At 39.1% G+C, this 21,956-nt stretch overlaps 1 protein-coding gene across 1 annotated transcript in view; it reads left to right on the plus strand.

Moving 5' to 3' along the window:
• The window catches only part of LOC135473186 (uncharacterized), a 58,735-nt gene extending 49,316 nt beyond the window's left edge, over positions 1 to 9,419 (plus strand). Inside the window, exons 33-40 of the mRNA XM_064753029.1 lie at positions 1,663 to 1,812; positions 2,805 to 2,899; positions 4,418 to 4,529; positions 5,989 to 6,104; positions 6,516 to 6,608; positions 7,055 to 7,172; positions 8,226 to 8,368; positions 8,841 to 9,419. Coding sequence (XP_064609099.1) covers positions 1,663 to 1,812; positions 2,805 to 2,899; positions 4,418 to 4,529; positions 5,989 to 6,104; positions 6,516 to 6,608; positions 7,055 to 7,172; positions 8,226 to 8,368; positions 8,841 to 9,096 — 1,083 coding nt within the window. The 3' untranslated portion in view covers positions 9,097 to 9,419. The remainder of the gene's footprint in view (positions 1 to 1,662; positions 1,813 to 2,804; positions 2,900 to 4,417; positions 4,530 to 5,988; positions 6,105 to 6,515; positions 6,609 to 7,054; positions 7,173 to 8,225; positions 8,369 to 8,840) is intronic.
• Positions 9,420 to 21,956: the final 12,537 nt, after the last annotated feature.

A 21,956-nucleotide genomic window follows, 5' to 3' on the forward strand; every position in this document is an offset into this window, starting at 1 on the left:
ACAACAATCAAATAAAAAAATAAATAAACAAATTAAACGCTGGAACAGTATTATACAAGTTCCGGAATCCTATTTCTCCGAATGTTTTTAGGAAATGACACCCCTCAGTATTATAACACCAAGTTAAGGGAATCTTATGTCTGATTAAAGCTGTGAAAAATTAATTTAAAAATTTTTTTGAAAGTGGGCTCATTTTCACTATTTTAAGGAAGTATTGTACTGTGTATTGCCTGTAGCATGTAGATACTGGCTACATTGCTGTGGTAGTCTTGTCCTGTGCAGATATGCGAAAGTCTAATGGGACAGGGTCGTGACCAGCAGACTTTGAAGAGTATTTGTTTCTTTATATATTAGTCTGGTGTTTTACACCATACTCAGGAATATTTTTCCTATAAGGTGGCATTGGTCTGAGGCTCCTGGGTCATTGTGCTACCCTGACACGCTAACAACCAGACCATGGAGTCCCCCCACTTTTAAGAGCATCAGTTGCTTCTTAAAAAGTGCTTAAAATTGTATATACTGCTTATGCGTGTATTCCTTAGAGCAGGGTTATTGTACAGGTTCACAGGGAAAAGAGAATTTTGTTATTGTCGAACTGTTGTTTGTTTATGGAAACCACAGATAGTGTACATTCTTGTTCTGGAAGGTACAGTACAACGAAGAACTTAGTGTACAGAGACTCCAAAATCAGCATGAGAAATATCTCGTCCACATCACAATTCATGTTGAAATACTACACAGTGCTATGTGGCATGGATCTTATATAGCTATCTCTCACTGCGCTACCCCAGCCTTGCAATAAGACACCCATGCAAACCACTACCTTTGCCATGCAAATGCCATAACATGTTCTATGGCTATGCTGTCCTGTTCAATTAGCGCATGTGTTTGAAGAAATTGATGATACATACGTGCAGATATCGCACACAATTTAGCTGGGCCCGCATGTATAAAGCTACAGGTTATAAATTCATGAACACATTCCATAAAGGACGTTGGTAAAGTTTTCAACCTTTTATACATATATAGCCCAACTTCACTGCATAAAATAGTACAATTTCTGTCAAATTTTTACTCCACCTATCATTTGAGTGGTGTGGAAAGCCACTCAGGCACTTGAATATTGTAAGTCAATATCATTTAAGGCCGAGAAAGCACTCGTAACAGTATTTCCTAAAAGAAAAATCGACTCGGCGCTGTCAGGCCTCGTCGATTCTTTTTTTTTAGGAAAGTACTGTTACCCATACTTTCTCCATTGTGTCATTATTCACAGGGCCTTAGATCTCGCTTTTTGTGGGGCGGTGTGACAATAAATGGTTGACAATGTTTGTATAACCGTTAGCGCAGTCACATTGATTGAAGACCCTTGTCATATATCTACATCACATGTAAGAAAGCTCATCACTAGGTTGCTGACAGTCAGTGGTTTACGCTGGCAACTTCAGCTCCCTCTACCTGTAGAACTGACCGCCATCATAAGCCGTGGGACAGTGAAATGATTATGAGACTTGGAACATTTCTGTTTGGTATAAAACTGCTGATATCCATTATCACGAAGCTGTGTTTCACTTAATTCAGAATTAGTCCCATTAAAACAGTTTTGAACAACTGGGCCCTGGGGTATGGATTCCTAACATTGCCTCGTTCACATGTATACAATAGGAGGAATTTGAAGTGAGAGCCAGGCAGGCCCGGGCTGCTGAAGCCGAGAAATACAACAAACTGAAGAAAGAGTTCACAGATCTGCAGGCTGCAGCTTATGTTCACGAGTCAAATGTCAAGGCAAAACAGGACCAGGTTGACATGCTCCAGGTATGACAATTAATCCAGGGTTAAGATTTGCTTTGAAGAAGAAATGATAAAGAATCAGAATGCGTTTTCTTCTTGTCCAACTTAGCAGCAAACTAAACTGTCAAGCATTTTAGGGTGTGAGAAAACTAGCATGAGAATTTGCATGATTGTTAGATATTCTTTTTATATTTTTTATTCTATTTATTTCAATTCTCCAGTGTCCTTTGTCCATGGGGTATTGGTTATTTTTGTAACAAATGAACAATTCGAAAACAAATTCATAACTTATAGCATCATATGTAAGTGTATCATCAGAAGTGAATGAGTCATGATGTAAAGCTTTCAGCAGTGCAAACACAAGTGATGCCATGTAATTTTGAAAAAGGGTACCTTTCGTGAATTGCTAATGGTTTGTTAACCATGCTGTAGACATGCACTTTGGTAGCTGTCAGTTGTCATAAAAACAATACTGATGTACACGATCAGTTTTTGCGACCAGAGGGTGAGAAATCTGTATCCTATTGTTCACATGTTAAGTTTTCATGTTTTTATCATAAACAAAAATGGTATTCGTGAATGAAAAATACAATTAAAACTTTACCCTAGTGATGTGTAAACTCTGTCTGGAGCTAATGTTCGGGTAACGGCTGCAAATTCATCTGTGACGTGCAATTGGAGACGTACTTTTTGACCTGGCATATATTATATTTCCAAGATAATAGATAGCATCAGGTACAAATGGCAAAGTAGGAATTGTCTTGAATGTATAGTAGTGACCTTGGCATTTGTCTGTTGCCACAGCCAATCATTTCATGTGATGGAAGGTGGGAGTTTTCCAGCATGTGCTTGCTGCATGATCGCTGGGTACATGTACCCTGAGCATGTATGCTTTATGAGTTATGCATATGTACAAATATTTTGAATGCTGATTAGTTTTGTGGTTGAGCAGGTTGTGTATTTTCCTAAGTGTAATGGTAGCACAGTATTGTTATGGTTGTTGTTGTTTCTTGCAGGAGGAACTGAACAAATTGCGACAGGTGTTGGAGACTCAAAGGCAACAGCTTGCCAGCAGATTGAAAAGGGCTTCTTTTGACTTCAAACAACAAACGTAGGTGGAATCACACATTAGCTGTTTGGTGATTCTAAGCACGGGTCTGATTTTTATCCAGTTGGGGGTAAAAATACAGCGGGGAATTAATACAGGACAGAAAAAGAGGATGGTGGTATGTCAGTGGAATCAGTGTTGATTAACATAATATTACCTACCACATCTTTCTCAGAAAACCACTGGCGTGGCCTGTGCAGAGACTGTTTATTCTACAGAGACCTTACTGTTTTTCATCATGGCACCAGCGATGAAAGTATCATTTGTCACCATATTTGGAAACTGTCCTGTTTTTTGGGTGTGAATGTATTCTTGTACATGTAACAGCTGAGGAGGCTCCATGGCCGAGATGACCCTGGAGCCTCTCACCAGTGTGGTCACTGAGTTCAAATCCAGCACATGACGGCTTCTTCTCTGGCTGTGTGTGGGAAGGCCTGTCAGCAGCGATCATGGCTTTCCACCCACCATAATGCTGGCTTTCTTCGTATAAGAGAATTATTTTTGTGTAAAACACCAATCAAAAAAATGAAATAACTACTGAAAGATGACAGTACTTTGTCACTCCTCATACAGAATAATTTGCTACAAACTTGCCCAGTTTATGCACCCTTGCAAATGCAATGAGGGCATCTTGATTTGCTTCTGTCTGTTTGCATGTCCATTACGTGTGGACTTTCTCATGAATTATGTTGGATAGAACTTCCAGATTTGGGACACTCTCTTCATTTTGGACATGGCCTGATGATACTAAATTTTGAATTTTACAGATTTTTGACAAATTCTAGACCAGTAGTTACATGCTACAGTGATATGAAATTTGTGCATTAGTAAATTGGGTAAACAAACCCTTCTTGATTTGAAGGAATGGTTTCTTAAGACACAGAAATAATCATGATAGTGGAGGTTCACTTTAGAACATTGTATAATATGTTTAGAACATTGTATAATATGTTTAGAACATTGTATTATAGTATACCAAACTCCAGGGTCTTGCAACAACAAAGGCTATAGCACAACTTTACCATTAAGGCTCACTAGGCCACCAAAAATTCTTTGCTGGTTGTAACGCAAGACTTGAGAAGCAGCAGAGGTTCATTTTAGAACACTGTATAATGCCTACAGGAAACTCCAACCATGACAAGGTCTTACAACATCAGCTATAGCATGCTTTGCTATTAATAGCTCTCTAGGCCATCCATATAAAATTCTTTATTGGATATAACCCAATGATGACAAACAAAGTAGCATAGGTTGGTAGGATATCTTGTTCTTCTATTCTGGCTAACTTTTAATGTAGGGATTCTTAAAAATTTTACTTTCAGAGAAAAATTTAAGAAAAATCCTCTTTGAAAATCCCTATAAAAATTTCAGTGTATGGCCCTCTTTCTGGAGGGTTTTTTGAGTTGTAATGCATAGCGAACACATGTTTAATGATGGTTTTAGCGATGTTAAATTCTACTGCTTGAGCATGTATATACTTTTTGTATATATATTTTGACTGAGATGTCATTCTGTGACCAGGGACAACCTTGATCTGGAGAGGAAGCGTCTGAGTGGCCAGCTGGATCAGGTGATGGCAGATCTGGAGCAAGCCCGGGAACAAGTCTCTGTGAAGGGACGGGAAAACCGCAAGGTAGCCTGACCAGATGCTGGCTTATGTGTGAAAGCACACACAGCAGTTTATGTAGCGGAGAAAGCCCTTACAATTGAAGATGCTCATCCATGAAAATGTTCGGAATCAAGAAGCGATCTTAGACTTTAAATTTTAATCATTAAATTTTGTGTGTTCCTTTTTGTTATTTTAGCTGAAATTTGTTGTACAATAACTTACCCAGAATTTATGTTTTCACGCAATATTTTGACCTAGTTACATTCAGAAAATAACAACTTTAAAGTGATTTGAAATTTTGACCTCGTTTGTGAGTTAATCACTGATCAGATGATGTAATGCTCAAAGACTAACATAGGAACAAGAGCCTGTACATTTATGAGAAATGACGTGGAGATGGAACAGTAGAGTGATGTCAAGACTTTTGTTCTCATCCACCTAATACTGTAAACAACCTAAAGTTTTGTTCAGAACTAAATTGTTCCTATTTCCTGATTGTGAGAGGTCTTTTCATTTGAGAAACACATTTTCATGTTGTTTTTGTGGTAGGATGACGTTGTATTGGAAAAATGTTAGGTTCTGCACCAAAAACAATATTTGATGACATTTATTTCCCCCAAAAATGGATTTTTTTTTTTTTTTTTTTGCCAAAGTGTGAAGTCATTAACCGGTTTATATCCAGCATGCAGCACTGTCTTCTGTGGTAATTATGTTAAAGGAAAAGACATCTAAAAACCGAAGTGGGCATCACTAAGTAGACCACTTAAAACTATGCATAAATATACTTTCATTTATTTTTTTTTAATTTTTGTGGAAAGAGTTAAAGGTGCTCAAACATTTGACTTTTAAGGTGGGCTTTATGAACAATACTATCAATGTTAGGAACTCTGTCTGACATCACAGGAAGTTTATCCAACTCTAATCACAACACTAAATGTTGGAATAACTCTTTTTTACTCATGAGTGAAAGATTCCTGAAATAATATTCCCAAAAACTCCTTCCTTCTGGTGAACATCAGGAAAAAACGTGATGTGATGTCAGAGTACCCAGATTCTGTCAGGCTCATAAAGCTCACCATAGTTTTCAAATATTTGAATGCCTTTCAACACTCTCAAAAAAATCTGAAAAAATAAATGAAAGTATTTTGTCGCATAGTTTTCAGTTGTCTTTGTGATGAAGCTTACTTCATATTTTAGCTTTATTTGGCTTTAAAGAAAAGTTATATGTGGTGTGTGAATCTATCTACCAGGAGCTTTTGGAGGTTCCAGACAGTATCATCGAAATTTCTTGTCTTTTCTGTTAAGGAATGAAAGATGTTAAAATCAAGGCAATGAAATACTTTTTCACTGTCTTTGTCAAACTTTTATTGATAATTTTTTTAAAGTTTTTAAGTTCTCTTCCATTTGTATGTGAATGACCAACAAATGCTAAGTCTAGACTTTTTGAGAGATTATCAAGAAGTTAATTGTGGTGCACTTTCAGCTTCAAGAAGATCTATTCAATATGGAGGCTCAGGTTAGGGAAGTGTCCAGCAAACTGAGACAAACTCAAGACTCTCTGCGTCACGAAGAAGATCTTCAGCAAAAAGCTAAGGACAGGTGAAGAATGTGGTAAAATTTTGTCCAAAATGGTGGGGAATCAATTTTTATTGATGTAGACGTATTGTTCTTGTTTCATTTATCTCTGAAACTGTCTACAAAATATCAGATTTTAAATATGATTACATATAAAGTCAATAATTAACTATTCTCCTTGGCTGAGATGGCTAGCACGCCAGTGCGGCACAATCACCAGGAGCCTCCGTACGCGGGAAGGTCTGTCAGCATTCTTCAGCATTCAAGATCACGCACCTTTCTATGTCGTATAGGTGAAATATTCTTGAGTACGGGGTTAAACACCTATCAAATAAATAAATAAATAAATTTCTGAACTTGTCTGCAGAAAATTAGATTGTAAAGATGATTACATCTAAGGTCAATAATTACTTATTGAATGATTTGTCTCCACAGAAATATAGAACTGGAAGAAGAGCTGAAGAAAGTGAAAAGTTTTGTGTCAAAGAAGGTACAAGATGATGGCACAGGGGAAGTTAAGATGACATGGTAAGTCCCTACTCTCCTCACAGTAAAAACTTTTTCTGACCTGGCTTCTACTCCATGGAGCTTGGAGCTCCAGACCGAAATAAAATGGGCCATTGGTGGGAGGCAGGCAGACGAGCAGACAAGCAGGCAGACAGGCAGAGAGACAGACAGACAGACAGGCAGGCAGGCAGACAGACAGACAGACAGACAGGCCGACAGGTCGGCAGATATAAAATTGTTGGTGTTTTATTCATTACAGTGATAAACCGCAAAACCAGACAACTTTTTTGACAACTAAGTCTTATATTTCAAAGTCACTTTTCTTAAAACATTAGTATACAGTAAATAGAACACATTTACTTCTGTTTTCCTGAACTTGTTAAACAGAAGGGTTTTTTTCTTAAGCTGGAAATTGCATATGGCATATTTTTATTTTAGGCACTTTATGCACTTATTCCGTGTTGTAGGAATGATATGAACCGGTTTATGCAGGAGTTGAACTTGAAGATGGACCATCTGAACGCCCAGAAGATTCCTAACAATGACAACAAAGACTCTTCAACTGTCCACAGGCTAAGGAAACAGGTTTGTCATGTGGCATTCACAGATCTGTCCACAGATTTCCATGGCAATGGAACATGTTGATTACTTTGATGGTTTTTGACCTCTGTAGCCTTTCATCAGTAGGAACACATGTTCACACCCAGCCATTGCTGGGGACACTTTCACAAAACTTTTCAAGTCTCGTTTTATTTCTCCTAACTTTTTGCCTAGGTAATAGTGCCATATGGCAACATTGTTTACGAGAAAAGTTACGAAAAATTGATATGAAGATTTGTGAAAGTGGCCCCTGGCCCCTTGGGTGTCACTGGGGTGAGGTTTGTTAGGTTACATGTGTATGGTGACACACATTGGTTCTCACTGGGCTCTGTCTGGTTTACTCCTCCCATAAACTGGACCATCTTTACATGTGGAAGTGAAATGTACCTGAAGAGGAACATTTGTCGAGTGAGACATTTTGCTTGATTCTAATTGATTCATCACCCTTATATGGCCACTTACAAGGTTTTTTAGTGAAGTGTGGTTAGTTTCTTATCAGACAAATTTATTTGCATAATAAGTAGCATTTTAAGGCCTCATGTTCTTCTGACTATTTTTATACTCCGAACTTTAGGCGAATTACAGTTTGCTTGAGGACAGCATTAAGCATAAATTAAGCAAGCTGATAAATGTTTTGTGAAACCTTCTTGTGTTAAAAAGGTACACGTAGTATTTATTAGTTTATGAGTAAGCAAACAGGTGGTGTTCTGTCCTCAGTGGCAATTGTCAATATGTCCTGGGTTAACAACAATGAGACAAGAGTCATGAACAGAAGTCATTCGGTATTTGAGGTGACAGCTTTGTATAGTATGGTATTTGTTCTGAATAAATAGGATGTATCGTCAGATATTTTTATTAGATTTTATTACCAATAGTGGTCTACTGTTTCTGTTTATCATCACCTATAGTTGTTAGACTTTGTCGAAATTGTTTACTTCGGCCATTGCAAACTAAATTTTTGTCAAATTGAAAAAAAGAAAAAAAAGGCAACGGAGATTTGAGTGAAACTTCACATTTGGCTTTATGTTTTATTTACAGCTTGCTGAGTTACAAACGGAGCTTCACACAGAGAAAGCATTACATCAGATCACACGCAGCAGTCTGCAGGCGTCAGAGGATGACTGTCAGCGATTGCGACGACAGCTGCGCTCAAAACAGCGCACTTCATCTGTTGATGAAAAGTAAGTTACTTTCCATACAGGTCTGCATTTCACTGTTTCAACCATATTTTTATTTTAACTTTTCCTGTAAACGTTTAAATAGTAGCAAATTACACGCCTCTAGCATGGCTTAAGCAGAGGTAAGTAAAAAGAAATGTAGATATGTTAATTGCAATTCATTAGACGTCGCTGGTCTAGAATTACTCAAAATACTGTGTTGTCATCACATTTTAAATATAGCATCATAGCATTGAGGATGCTTAGTAACCCTGGACTAATGATGGCAAGCATTCAAATCTAGCTCTTGCTGCTTCGGCTCCGGCAATGAAAGTAGAAGGTATCTCAGAAAGGCAGTGCTTGATGTCCTGCACTTGAAATTCTCCACCCATAAACCTGACTGCTGTAAAAAGTGACAAATCCCTGTGAACAGCCTTGAACCCCAATATAAAAACAAACAAGTCAGCCTACTGACACTAGAATTTTGTTTGTTCAGGTCACAGAAGAGCCGCATGGAGAAGATCAATGAAATCATCGCCAAGTCACAGACGCAGGCCCAGATGATGATGGCCTCAGGTGGTTACCATGACTACAGCTCACGTGATGTCTCACTGCTCACTCCACGTTCTGGCGGCTACTCCCCGGACACCTCACTGGCTGATCAGTCCGCACTATTCAATACTTCTTACAACAACAACACTGCGTCCACAGAATCTGTACATGTTGCGTCGTCTGCACCAGAGCACAAATGATGCCCCTGCAGTCTGAATCCATCCATTATGCAAATCAACTTGTAGTGTGTGTGACAAGTAACTGTATCTGGGACAGTTGTGCAAAAAACACATTTTTGATATTTGATGCCATACTCTAACGTGTAAACCTAAAACTTCCATGTCAAAAAGGGAAGCATCCATTTTTCCATCCCATAATTTTGAAGCCAAAAAAGACCATGTGACTGTGATATTATTTGTTCATGCATGTGTGTTGTAAAGTTTTGTGTATCGGTTTGTCTGTGATCCCTATATCCTTTATTAGTCATATTTATTATTTTATTTATTTAACCAGCTTTTACCAGTATACCAGTAATACATAACTTTTTATTATTATTATTATTATTCAAATTCTAGTTTTCTTTTGTTTGAAGATTTTAACATAAAAAAAAGATATGTATACTTATTTACTCTGGTAAATGTCTTTATGATATTGTTTCCATCCCATTTTCATGGATCTGATAATAAGTTTTATGAATATTCCAGCAATAGTTATTTATTTACTGAAACAACATGCAATATTTATCATGTAGAAAGATGTAGTTCTTGAAATGTTGTACAAGACATTATCCTCACAGTCAAACTCGCTCATTCTGTGTTCTGACATTCCACTATTCTACATATCAACAGGCACTTACATAGGTATGAAGCAGTATTTTGCACACCAAATACAGTGTATAAATGAGTAAGACATATTTTTTGAATATGTTTATGTTATGTATGATCGCTGTTTTACTTACTGCCATATAAGGATGTCAAATGCCACAGCTTTTACTTTGTGTTTTATTTTTATAACTGACCTTTTATTTTGCTAACAAGTCAAAATTTCATTTCAGGTTAAAATTTCAAGAATGGCCTTCATTGTTTTGAGGGGGGGGGGCAAATTGGTGCTTATACATAGTTATTTTTGGACTAAAAAAAATAAGGATTCTAAAGTATTTTCAAAGATAGAATAGTAAGTTTTGTATTGTGGATTGTGGATTGTTGCATAAATAAGCAGTATTTCTAGGTTCATTTGCAAAGGAAGAAAAATAAACTTCTATTGCCATACTACACTTAACTTTCACAAGAGCTTAGAGATCAGTAATCATCATTTTTCTGAGGATTCTCTGATAAAGACGGTTATGTTATTACTTATATTGTTTATCACGTGGAAGCCAAATAAATATCTGAGTTACCATTATTTTGATGTTGTTTTGTATTGTTGATTTTTGTAATCGACAATGTAACTATCCTCGTCACCAGTCCACCAAGTTGGTATTTGAATGACCATATGAATGTGGGTCACTATTTCACTTAGGGATTCAAATGTACTCTGTATCATTAACCGTTGTTTAGTGCACCCTGATAACTTTATTGCTTCTCTTTTCAGATTTCTTTATACTTCTCCTTTCAGTTTCCTCCTGTTTCCATGGTTTCCAGTGACAAAGACTTTATTGACATAGGCACCGTTAAACATACTTGGCATGGAAAAACTGATCTCTTTGAGCACATATAAAGTTACCTCGTTATACTTGTGCTGAGTATTGCAGCACGATGACCTATGCGGTCGCTTCGGAGTTCATACTGGCTTTCTCTTCGGTCGTGCGTGGGAAGGTCTTCCAGAAACTTGCCGATGGTCGTAAGTCGTACATCGCGATGTTGAATATATGAAGAGTTGCAATCAAAGCATAAGTGAGCTACATATTTTGATCATCGACAACTTATGTATTAGCATGGGCACGATTTGAGTACTGATTTCACTCAGCTCTCCCAGAACATTCCTTTGGCCTTTCCAACAGTTAAACATTGTGGACTGTTCCTCTTTGCATGATTTCGCATGAGCTGGGAATTATCCTTGCGATTATTGAACCGGACATCCATTTTGTTTGACGGCTGGTATACGAATGTCTGTTTCGACGCATAGATCTCCCTTCATGCAATAACTGAAATAGAACATTTGGAAAGAAAAACGTGTAATGTGGAAATGTTCAATGACATGAATTAACGTTACGCGGACAAGGTCATTCGGAACTCCAACAGTCTTATGAAGATTTGGTTTTGGAGTAGCAGTGTCTTCAGTAAGAGATCTCCAGTGATTTAAAGCGCCTTTTCCAACTCCCAGATGAAAGCTTCTGCCTTTTGAATAAGGTATTCTTGCTCAAATAGTCCCCAGAATCATGAATCTGTCTCAGACTTATGTCAAACTTAATGTTACCTTTAAAATAGATTACTGCTCTAAAATTATGTCGGGACCGGTAGATCCAGGATCAATCCTTGGTCGAGTCACACCTAAGACTTTAAAAGAGGAAGTTGTAACTTCCTCGCTTGGCGTTCAGCATGAAGGGGATAGTGCAACGACTGGTTGACCCGTATCAGTATAATGGCTCGGGCGGGGCGGCTTACTTGCCTTCGGTAAGTCGTCTCAGTGATGCAGCACTAAATAAAAGAGCGGTGGAAATCCGTCCTGCAACAAGGAGGCACATTACACGTGCATGCACCCTAATGATTCCTTCGTCGTCATATGACTGAAAAATTGTTGAGTACGACGTTAAACCCCAAGCACTCACTCACTCACTCTAAAATTATGACTTGAGGAATTTCTACTTTAATACTTGGAGTTCTCAGCCCTTCAAGACAAAATTGAAAAGTAGTGTTTAAATTTAAGTCTAAGGTCAGGAATAATACTACTACAGGTTAAGACTAATCCTATCTTACATATAAGTCTGAGACAGCTTCGTGATCCTGGGGCATGGACCCACAGCGTCATCAGCATGAGATTGGCAGTATTTTAGGCACCCTCTATATACAGGTACCAGTACATGTAGTAACAATTCGAAGACTCGCTAACCCTCTGTTGGGTTCGGTGTCCAGTAGTCGACTTCACAGAACCATTTCTGACTATAGTCAAAATTTTAAACTTAATCGCAACGCTTAGTCTATAGTATACTTGCAATTGAAATTTCCATACATTTATTTTAAGGTAACATTTGCCCAAAAATATGCTTTCAAAGTGTATTTCAAATTTGCGGTCAAGTCGGGATCACGAAGCGATCATAGACTGAGGCCAAAATTCCAATCATTGAACCTGGCATGTTCCTTTCTGTTATTTTAGCTGAAATTTGTTTTACAATAACTTACTCACAAGTGAAATTGTCAAGCAATAATTTGACATTGTTACGTGAGAACAATTTTACAGTGATTCGATATTTTGACTTCACTTTAAGATCGCTTCGTGATCTTGGGGCATGGACTCGCATCGCCTTCAGTAAGAGGTTGTTGCTGGTGTTTTCCCCAACAGTTTACACTGGCCGTTTTTGTGGCTTTTTGAATATCGTTTGCCTAATGAACCAATGTCTGTGTTTATCTAGTAAAACACGTAAGAATAGTTTCATGACCCACACAGCCATGGAAGCGTTAGATCTAGTGTTAAACCTCCTGTAATCTCCTGTTAAAGCTCCTGTCATCACAAAAGATGTCTTCCCGTGGAATATATTGTCATGTTTACATGCATGCATGATATAAGCCTGTTTGGCTTTTATAAAACTTTGAATAGAGACGTGTTTTTATTTAAGCTCAAATCCATGTTTCGCCGTGTCCAGCTGGACGTCCTAACCATGAAATTCATGAGCTGTCAATCACAGCAATTAGTGTAAGACATTGCATAATAGAACAACATTTTTGGGTACAGCTGGCTTCTAGCTACTGCCATTACTGTGTATTTTACATTATTTTAGTTATAAATTATTTCTTACTTATATAGAAATTATCCAAACTTCAATGGAATGCTTCCTAAATAGAACAACTTACTATTACTGGGAGTCGATCTATTAACGTTTGAATACCATTAAGTATACCGGCATACCATATAATGTAACTCAACTAACGTTAAAAACTTAATAATCATACGTTCTATTAGATCATGGGATCATTATACTGACACCGGGTCGGCCCTGCTTCCTTGCTCTAACCCCTTAGTGCTGAGTGCCAAGCGAGGCAACATTAACTACCATTTTTAAAGTCTTTGGTATGAACCGACTAGGGTGTGATCCCGGGTCTCCCTTCGCAAGAACTTTTGAGCAAAGCGGATAAATAGTCAGTTTTACCACAAGCTAGAAATATAGACCATAGGTTTGTAGTTGTAAAGCCATTAAACGAAAATGACTGGTTATAGGGATCGACGATATGTTTTCCTTAACCAAACGAATACTAAGTGCATGTGTATCGGACTTATATAAGATAATTGATTGCAGCAATTTGATTACATAACATTTGTTTTGCATGTATAGGGTTACCTGATGTAAGGTCATTAAAGGCCAAGGTACTTTAGATTGTTTATCTGCTTCGAGTGCGAGATTATCTGAATGTATGTGGGTCTATATACATGCACGCCTGGTAGACATATTCACCATATGGTCCAACAATGTTGAAACCTCTCTGTATTCAACTCTGTCGTCAACATGTAAGATGATATTGAGGCCTCTGTGGCTCAGTTGGTTAGCGCGCTAGCTCAGCGTAATGACCCAGAAGCCTCTCACCAATGCGGTCGCTGTGAGTTCAAGTCCAGCTCATGCTGGTATCCTCTGCCAGCAACCTGGGGATGGTCGTGGGTTTCCCCCGGGCTGTGCCCGATTTCCTCTCACCATAATGCTGGCCCCCTTCGTATAAGTAAAATTTTCTTGAGTACGGCGTAAAACACCAATCAAATAAATAAATAAATAAATAAACATAAGATGATATCATCTATCCCCAAAAGAATGCAAACCCATTATGTACTAGTAGTACATAGTATATGTATCATTAGAGTCGAACACACTGAAATCTGCGATAATATGGACATATGCCAAATAGTGATTTACTTGTTTACCATTTACTGAGATGTGAGACATATTTGAAAATGTGGCAAATGATAAACTTAAAAATATTGACCTGAACCCTGGGAAATGGTTGGCCTCAAATGCCATTTTCTGTTGACGCGCTCAACAGATGAATCCAAATGTAGGTATTATATCCTGGAGAGGAAGCCAGCATGAGCTGGACTTAAACTCATAGCGACCGCATTGGCCAAATCTAGGTGTAGGTATTTATACAAAACATTGTCAGTGATTTTTCACACAATTGTATCAAAATTATAACGGGCGTGCAGATGTAAATATAGTTCATTGGATTTATTTATTCGATAGTTGTTTTACACAATATTGAAATATTTACAGGTGAAGCAAACCAAAGTGCACGGTATAAATCGCGGACTTGCGGCAAGTCACTGACTACGTTTCCTACGTCTGACGTTGAGACTTGCCCGCCATACTGATGGAAGACAAGTGCTCTTCGGTGAACGTTGGCTCTGATAGATAGTGGTGCTGTTGACCACTTATTGGTTACCAAGACCTCAAAGACAACGAAATTGGAAGAAATCACCAAATCCCTGCCCAAAACAGGCATTAAAACCGCACCTCAATCGTGTGTCAGTGGTTAGTTGTCGCGCACTTTATCTGATTGGCATGGTATTAAATATCGATAGCTTACCATGTCAGATCTGATAAGATTGTGTTAGATAACCTTTGTGAATGTAGAACAAACGATACATAAAGTTACCGTGTCAAGGTTAGGGAAAGTATTCACACATTTCTCTTTTAAACCAACCTGCATGTGTTACTGCTGACCAATCACGTATGCAGATGTCAATGTCTGAGTTGAACAGTCTGTTCTCCATGCAACCGTGTTTGTGGTCGCCCACTTTGTATTTCATTGTTTCTCTTCCTTCAGATTCTGACCAGCTTTCCTCTTCTAATATCTGGTTTCTCTTTACACGTATTACCCAACTAAGCTATACAACCAATGTCTTAGTATACTAGAATTATGTAGAGTATTGTCAAACTTTACAAAGACATGGAAAGTTAAATAATGAGATTTTGTCACATGTTGATCTACTTCTATATTTACACATAAATGATGAGGGTGGAGTGCGCTGTGCGCTGTCCGCCGCATTGGTGTCGTTTAGGTTTACATGTACATATACTTTAGTTTTTTATATACCTGTGCTATCTGAATGTCACAATCCTCAGATTCCAAGCATTGCGCCTCTCGGTCCTCATATCCCAAGCATTGCACGTCACGGTCCTCAGGTCCCAAGCATTGTGCATCACTGTCCTCAGATCTCAAGCATTGCGCGTCACGGTCCTCAGATCCTAAGCATTGCGCTGTGAGTTTTGTTTATCCCCACCATGATACTCACTTATAAATGACCAATGTTAATGCCGTGCTTTTGGACAATTACGGCAATGTGATACCCGTCTACAGAATATACCTTAAGCGGGCGAAACTGTCCCTTCGGTGCTATGTAGACCCAACTTAAGGAAAATGCGCCTGACACAACAGTTATTGCACAATGTTTAACGAAGATGATCGGATCAGGAGATGTTGGTTATGATAATATTTACATTAATGCTGACGTTTGTCACTCCTTTGAATGTCTGATAAAGACCAAAGATTTGGGAAAGGCTACAGTGCTTTGCTTGCAATGGGCGGAATCCCCGATTTTGTCAGAATTGCCATTGCTCTATATTTACACACTGCTCGCTCGGTTGAAAATTTCTTACTTCATACATAATTTCTTAGTTCTTTGGTCTGCATGTATTTAGCGTTGTTTTGAACAGTGGCCTGACGACTATTGACTTGGAATGTCTTCTGTATGGACTGTTAACAACTGGTATACAAATATGTGCTGCGACGTCAAAATTTCTCCACATAGGATATGACCTTCACTCTTCATAAGCAATATTTATCCTGATATAGAAAGCACTCTTATTTGCTTTCAGGGTCACCTTAACCTTTGTATCAATTTTATCTCCATTGTATATCAACAAAAAAAAATCTTTTGAAATGTTCCATATCCTATTAAATAGATAGGTCGCCTAGGTGGCAACAGTTGTGGGGATAGGTGCATACCTATTTATTTTGTATTATTACTTTAATTGTATGCACATATACGCTGACATGCGTATACCTATATTTCACTTGGATCTACACACAGGGAGTCAAACACGAACGCCTGCAGCAGATCACGTACTTACAGCTCCAGATGTAAATTATGTGCAGTGGTCAGAATCATACAATGACATGTTCAGACTTAAATGTACAGAGATCTGAATCGCCCAATCAAATTTCCAATTTGCCGATTGAGTTTTGACAGACTGTTCACTGAACGATTTGGTTAGCCGCGCGTCACGCGTGCTGTACTCGTCATACGCACTTCCACGTCAATGAAAACGACTTCACTGATATATGCGCAAAATACCTAGAATCATCATTCGATATCAAACGGGCGACTTATTAGCAGTAACGTCGATAACAAAGTTACTTGTTAATTTGTAACGTATAGATTTAATATTCAATCTTGTTTGGCATTCGTCAAGTGTATATATCGGGTGGGCATAAAAAAATGGTCCGTACTTTGACACTCAGTATCTCTGAATCCTTCCAACGTCAGCTTTTAAAAATTTACACACTCAAAAGCCATTATGTCCTCAGTATACAGACTAAATTTCAATTTCATGCTTTAATATTTCTGTACATGGGACCAATTTCAAAATAGAGTCAAAAACGCATGTTCCGAACATTTCAAAATGTTCTATCTTGTTTTATTTGAAAAGGTGATCAATTCCTTGTCGGCCGCAGATAAAACCACTCTGACACTAGAGCCAGACAATTTTTCCAGACGACACTTGATTGACGCGTGTCACACAGGTGCAGCGCGCGCTCTACTCATGACACCTGACAGGTGATGCAATGTGGGTCACCGGAACGTGCGTTTTTGAGGCTATGTTTTCAATTTAACCCTGTGTACACGCTGCTCAAGCTATGGCCTTGAAAATTGGTCAGTATATTAACAAAATCATGCCATACCAAAGGATAATGGAGCAACGCTGCATCAAAGTACGGCCCATTTTTATATGCCCACCCCAAATTTATCGTATTACATGTTCACCATATACTGATTTATAAATGAATGCATTATTTTTTCCTCTTCGACCGTACCTGAGAAGATCTGCCAGTGACCTGCGGATGCATGGTCGTGGATTTCACCCGGGCTCTAGACAATTTCCTCCAACAATAATGCTGGCCGCCGTCATGCCAGTCTAAAATTCCGTGGCACGGCGTAATACACCAATGAAATAAACAATATAAATAAATAAATAAATAAATAAATAAATAAATAAATGAAATAAATAAAGAAATAAATGAATGATTTTATCTTTGTTTTGTTGCAGTACACGGACGATTTACAACATGGCCAACGCCGGAGCTAACATGAAAAAAAATCCAGTTAATAACTTGAAAAGTAAGCTTGATAATAAATTTCAACAAAAATGCAAAATGTAAATATTTAGATACTTAAAAGGTGCTATATATATCCTATTCACTTATTGTAACATGCATTTTTTTTTTATTAGCTAGTGATGACCATCTTCACCACACGTGTACGTTTAAGTATCAATTTATTCAATAAAGTTTTTCTAGCGAACATTATTTTATTCTTCTTCACTATGGCTTTGTTGAAATCAGTAAACAGTCCGTCTTTGGAATGAGGTCATATCGCATATATATATATATCTGTGTATACACAAAAACTTTTCTCGTTTCATGGCCAGAGTGTTGGCTGGCTCAGTATAATGTCCTATTCCCTGAACTTTTTCACGAATGAAAAAGCAAATTTCAGTGCAATTTATACATTTTTTTGAACTTGATTTTGACAACAAAATCTATACTGGAAGGTTAGTTGATTTCAGGGCTTTACTGGACGTGTAGTTTTACCTGTCAGTGCATGTTAATCAATGCCATAAGAATTTGCTTGAATAAACACCTTGCAAGTATGCGAAAAGGTTGAAGTATTACAGTGCGTTATGCAGCTTACTCGGGCTGGGATGGGGTGACTATATCTCGCTCGAGACGGGATGCCTGTGGAAGGCTGGTGCAGTCTGTGATAATGCTGGGGTGCGAAAGTAAAATGTCGTGGAGGACAGGATTTGAAATAAACCGCGACACTTGCGACCCCGCGAAGGACACGGAAGGCGGACATCTGTACCTTGCGCTCGCGATGTAGATGACCCATTCTGTTTCACACTGAAAAAAGACAGTGTAATTGATCATGGCGATCAGATATTTTATGGCGAAAGAAATGGGGGTCCCCGGTTTTAAACTGGCGACCTGCAACAAGTCACTGACGAACTTTCCCACATGTGACATAGAGATGTACACTCTGTTACTAGAAGACAAGTGGTCTTCAGCGAGCGTTAGACTGTGCAAATGGCCATGCCGGCGTCCTCGACAACTTATTGTCATTAACAGTTAGAGATGGGGAATGTACAAATTTCATGTCCAAGAAGGATTTGAACTCACACCTCGATATTGTGTCATGGCAATTGAAAGGCAAGCACCTTAAACCATTAGAGACCTCGGCCACTACTGTCGTACATACTTCCGTATATATGATTATGTTTCACGAGTTCGAATCCAGTTTTCGCTGGATCGATATCTTTCCTTGTGTCAAAAGATTTGTCTGGTTCATGCATGCGGGGCGGACAGTGATTCCTTCAGTTTGCGCATGGAAGGTTTCCCTCATCGATGTCCGTAAGTTATACGATTGATATCATGGAGTACTATGAAAAACAAGTGGCAATCTCTAATAACGTAGTAGGCGCCTCCACTGTTAGGAGTATGGATTTATTTCGTTTTACTTTTGCATTGTTATCTCCTCTTGCTTCGGAACGATTTCGATTCACTTCTGCAGATATCACTGCTTTGAGGGAATTTTATACCGCATTCATCTTTCAACAATATTTCAATTATCGATGACGGCGGCCATATTTATGGTGGGAGGGGTCCGGGAAGAGCCCAGTGGAACCGTGCGACAATCAGCAGGTTGCTGCAGACCTTCCCGCGCACGAACAGAGAGGACATGAGCCAATATGAGCTGTACTTGAACTTATAGCAGTCGCATTGCATGATGAGAGGCTCATAAGTCATTGTGCTGCGGGAGCAGTTTAATCACTAAGCCACGGGAGCCCCTGTCGCGGAATTGATGTATATACAGTCTTCGCCAAAAAAGTTGGTGCATGTCGTGCAGGTTTAAATTCCGATAGGATAGCAGAGGCCCCGACGAATGCTTACTGACAGTATATTGTGCGCCTTTAGAATGTGACTAGGCACTTTTCACATGCAGATAAGCATATTTCAATGCCTCCCCGCCGTTTCATATGGGCAAATCCAGAGTTAGTATAAATACAAGAGAATAAAACTGCTGAGCTTTGGACCTGAAAAGCGCCACTACAAATCAATTTCCCCCCAGTGAGCGGTGGAAATAATGACATGACGTTATGCTATACTGGTCAGAAACTTGCACACGAAATGCCTATCTTTACTTCATACAGAGTCTTTAGAACATGCCAGGTGCAATAAGTATCGGGAAATGCTGGGCAATAGTAACCCTAGGCCAAGAGGGCCATGGGCCAGTGACAATCGCCAGGAGAACAAGGGTCGGGCGTAACACTGTCACGAGAATTTTGACATTGCATCGTAGAACCGGTGACGTCATTACAGGAAAAGTCACAGGTTATCCTCGAATCACAACAGCATGTGAAGACCGCCGCCTTTACACTTTGGCCCGGCAAATCCGAAGAATGTCTTCAGGTTGGTTTGGAGATCGATGGATTCAAATGGCAAACAAGAAACTAGCCTTGTCCCAACGTCACCGTCAACAGCAGTTAGTAAGGGCCCAACAGTGGCGACACCTAACCGTGAATCACTGGCGCCTTGTCATATTTGTAGACGAATCCAAATTCCTCCTTCACAAGTGTGATGGAAGAGCTAGACTTTATCGTCAGTCTGGGGCAAGGTTTCGAGATGATTGTATCCAGGAAAGAATAGCAATGAGAGGGGGTTTCTCGGCAGGATTGGGGAGCTATGCAATCCAACCTTATTGTGTTTGCGCCAAAGCGTCACTGGTGTACGCTATCGAGACATTTTTGCGTCAAAACCTGATTCCCTGGGCTAGAACAACTTTCGATGATAACTTTGCCTTTCAGGATGACAATGCACCGGCTCATCGTGCCAATGTGGGTAGAGATTTCGTCGAAAATGAAACATTAACCATAGGACGCCAACCACCTAAATCTCCAGATTTCAATGTCGTACAGAATTTATGGGAAGAATTAGACCGTGGTATTCGATCATTAGAGGCTTAGCCACAAACCTAAATCAACTGAAAGACGCATTGTTGGAAGTATGGGACAATATTCCACGTGAAAGACTTGCTAGCTTGGTGACAAGCACGCCTCGACGTTTGGAAGCCATTATTCAAGCAAAAGGCGGGCACATGAAGTACTAACGTTCATCATTACAGCTGCGTTTGACATCATTCTCAATGATCATATCGAATGCTGAAAGATAGTTTTACATTCCGTAATATTTCCATTTGTCCGCGTGCTTCTCCGTACACATTTTCTAAGCGCATGTAATAGGCTTACTCAAAATGGCGGTTTTATTAAGGCAAATAAGGGATCGTGGGTGAAACTATTGTCTTTTCTGAAGTGCAATAAGACAGAATAGAGAAATATAGGCAACGGATATTATTCTTGTCAAAATTATTCCATGTGAGGCTCTCAATCTTCTGCAAGTAAGTATAATTTTATATGTGTACTAACCAATTTTGTGAAGACTGTATCATCACGCTAACTTCATAGCCATGCATGGCAGCTATCAACTCATGGTCTCCATTAATCCGGTCATCTTCAGATCAGTATATAACTATACGAAAACAAACATTCTGTTGAACATCCATCACACCCAATGAGCGATTTAACCCGGCCACCTCGGTTTTCTTCCGTTGAGTATGCACGAAGTTAAACAACTATCAGTCCATCTTCTAAAGATAAATTCTACGCTATATATTGTGATGAAAACTCGATGGACGGACAGACGAACCAAACGCTACATTGCATGTGTGCTAATAATGTTCATTTATTTATTTATCTATTTCATTGGCTCTCGCCACGATATGGCTGAAATATTGCCGATGTGGCGTTAAACCATAATCATTCATTCATTCATTATTTCATCGGTGTATTACGCTGTGCTCAAGAATATTTCACTTGTACAACGGTGGCCAGCATTATGATGGGATGAAATCGGGCAGAGCCCGGAAGAAACTCACAACAGTCCGCAGGTTACTGACAGACCTTCCACGTACGATCGGAGAGGTTTAACCAGCATAAGCTGTGCTTGATCTCACACCGACCTCAAATCAATGGTGAGAGGCTCCTGAGTCATTGCGCAGTGCTGAGTCGCTAACAACCTCCGTGTAACTCTATGCCTATGCTATGTCCGTATACGCCACCAAATTCTCCTGACCTATGATGTATTATCTGCAGCATAGTAAACGCGATATTTGTAGGCCTGTGACGTGATGCGTGATGTTAATAGAACTTATATATACACATGACGCTATAAGTGTCAGTAGCACACAACGTCAAGTGCCTAGGCCTAATCATTCAAGCATCTATAAACGGTTAATCGAAGAGAGGTGCGCTAGTTCATCTCGGTCTGTGTATGTGGGTAGAGTTTCACATTCATTACATGTCGACCTGTGAACTACATACATATATAGGCTATGCCAGGAGGTTTCCTTCGCATGACGATCTCCTTTGGGAACATTGACTGATATGTCCCAGTGATAGGTCTCGTTGACACACATTAAAGTTCAAGGGGGCCTTGACATGCATCAAATCATGCAACGCATGTGTCTTATACATATTAGTGCGCGCGGTTCGAAATTCTGACCATATTCACGCGGTGGTATGACGTAT

Source organism: Liolophura sinensis, chromosome 8 (genome assembly GCF_032854445.1).
Source record: "Liolophura sinensis isolate JHLJ2023 chromosome 8, CUHK_Ljap_v2, whole genome shotgun sequence".
NCBI classification, from domain to species: domain Eukaryota; kingdom Metazoa; phylum Mollusca; class Polyplacophora; order Chitonida; family Chitonidae; genus Liolophura; species Liolophura sinensis.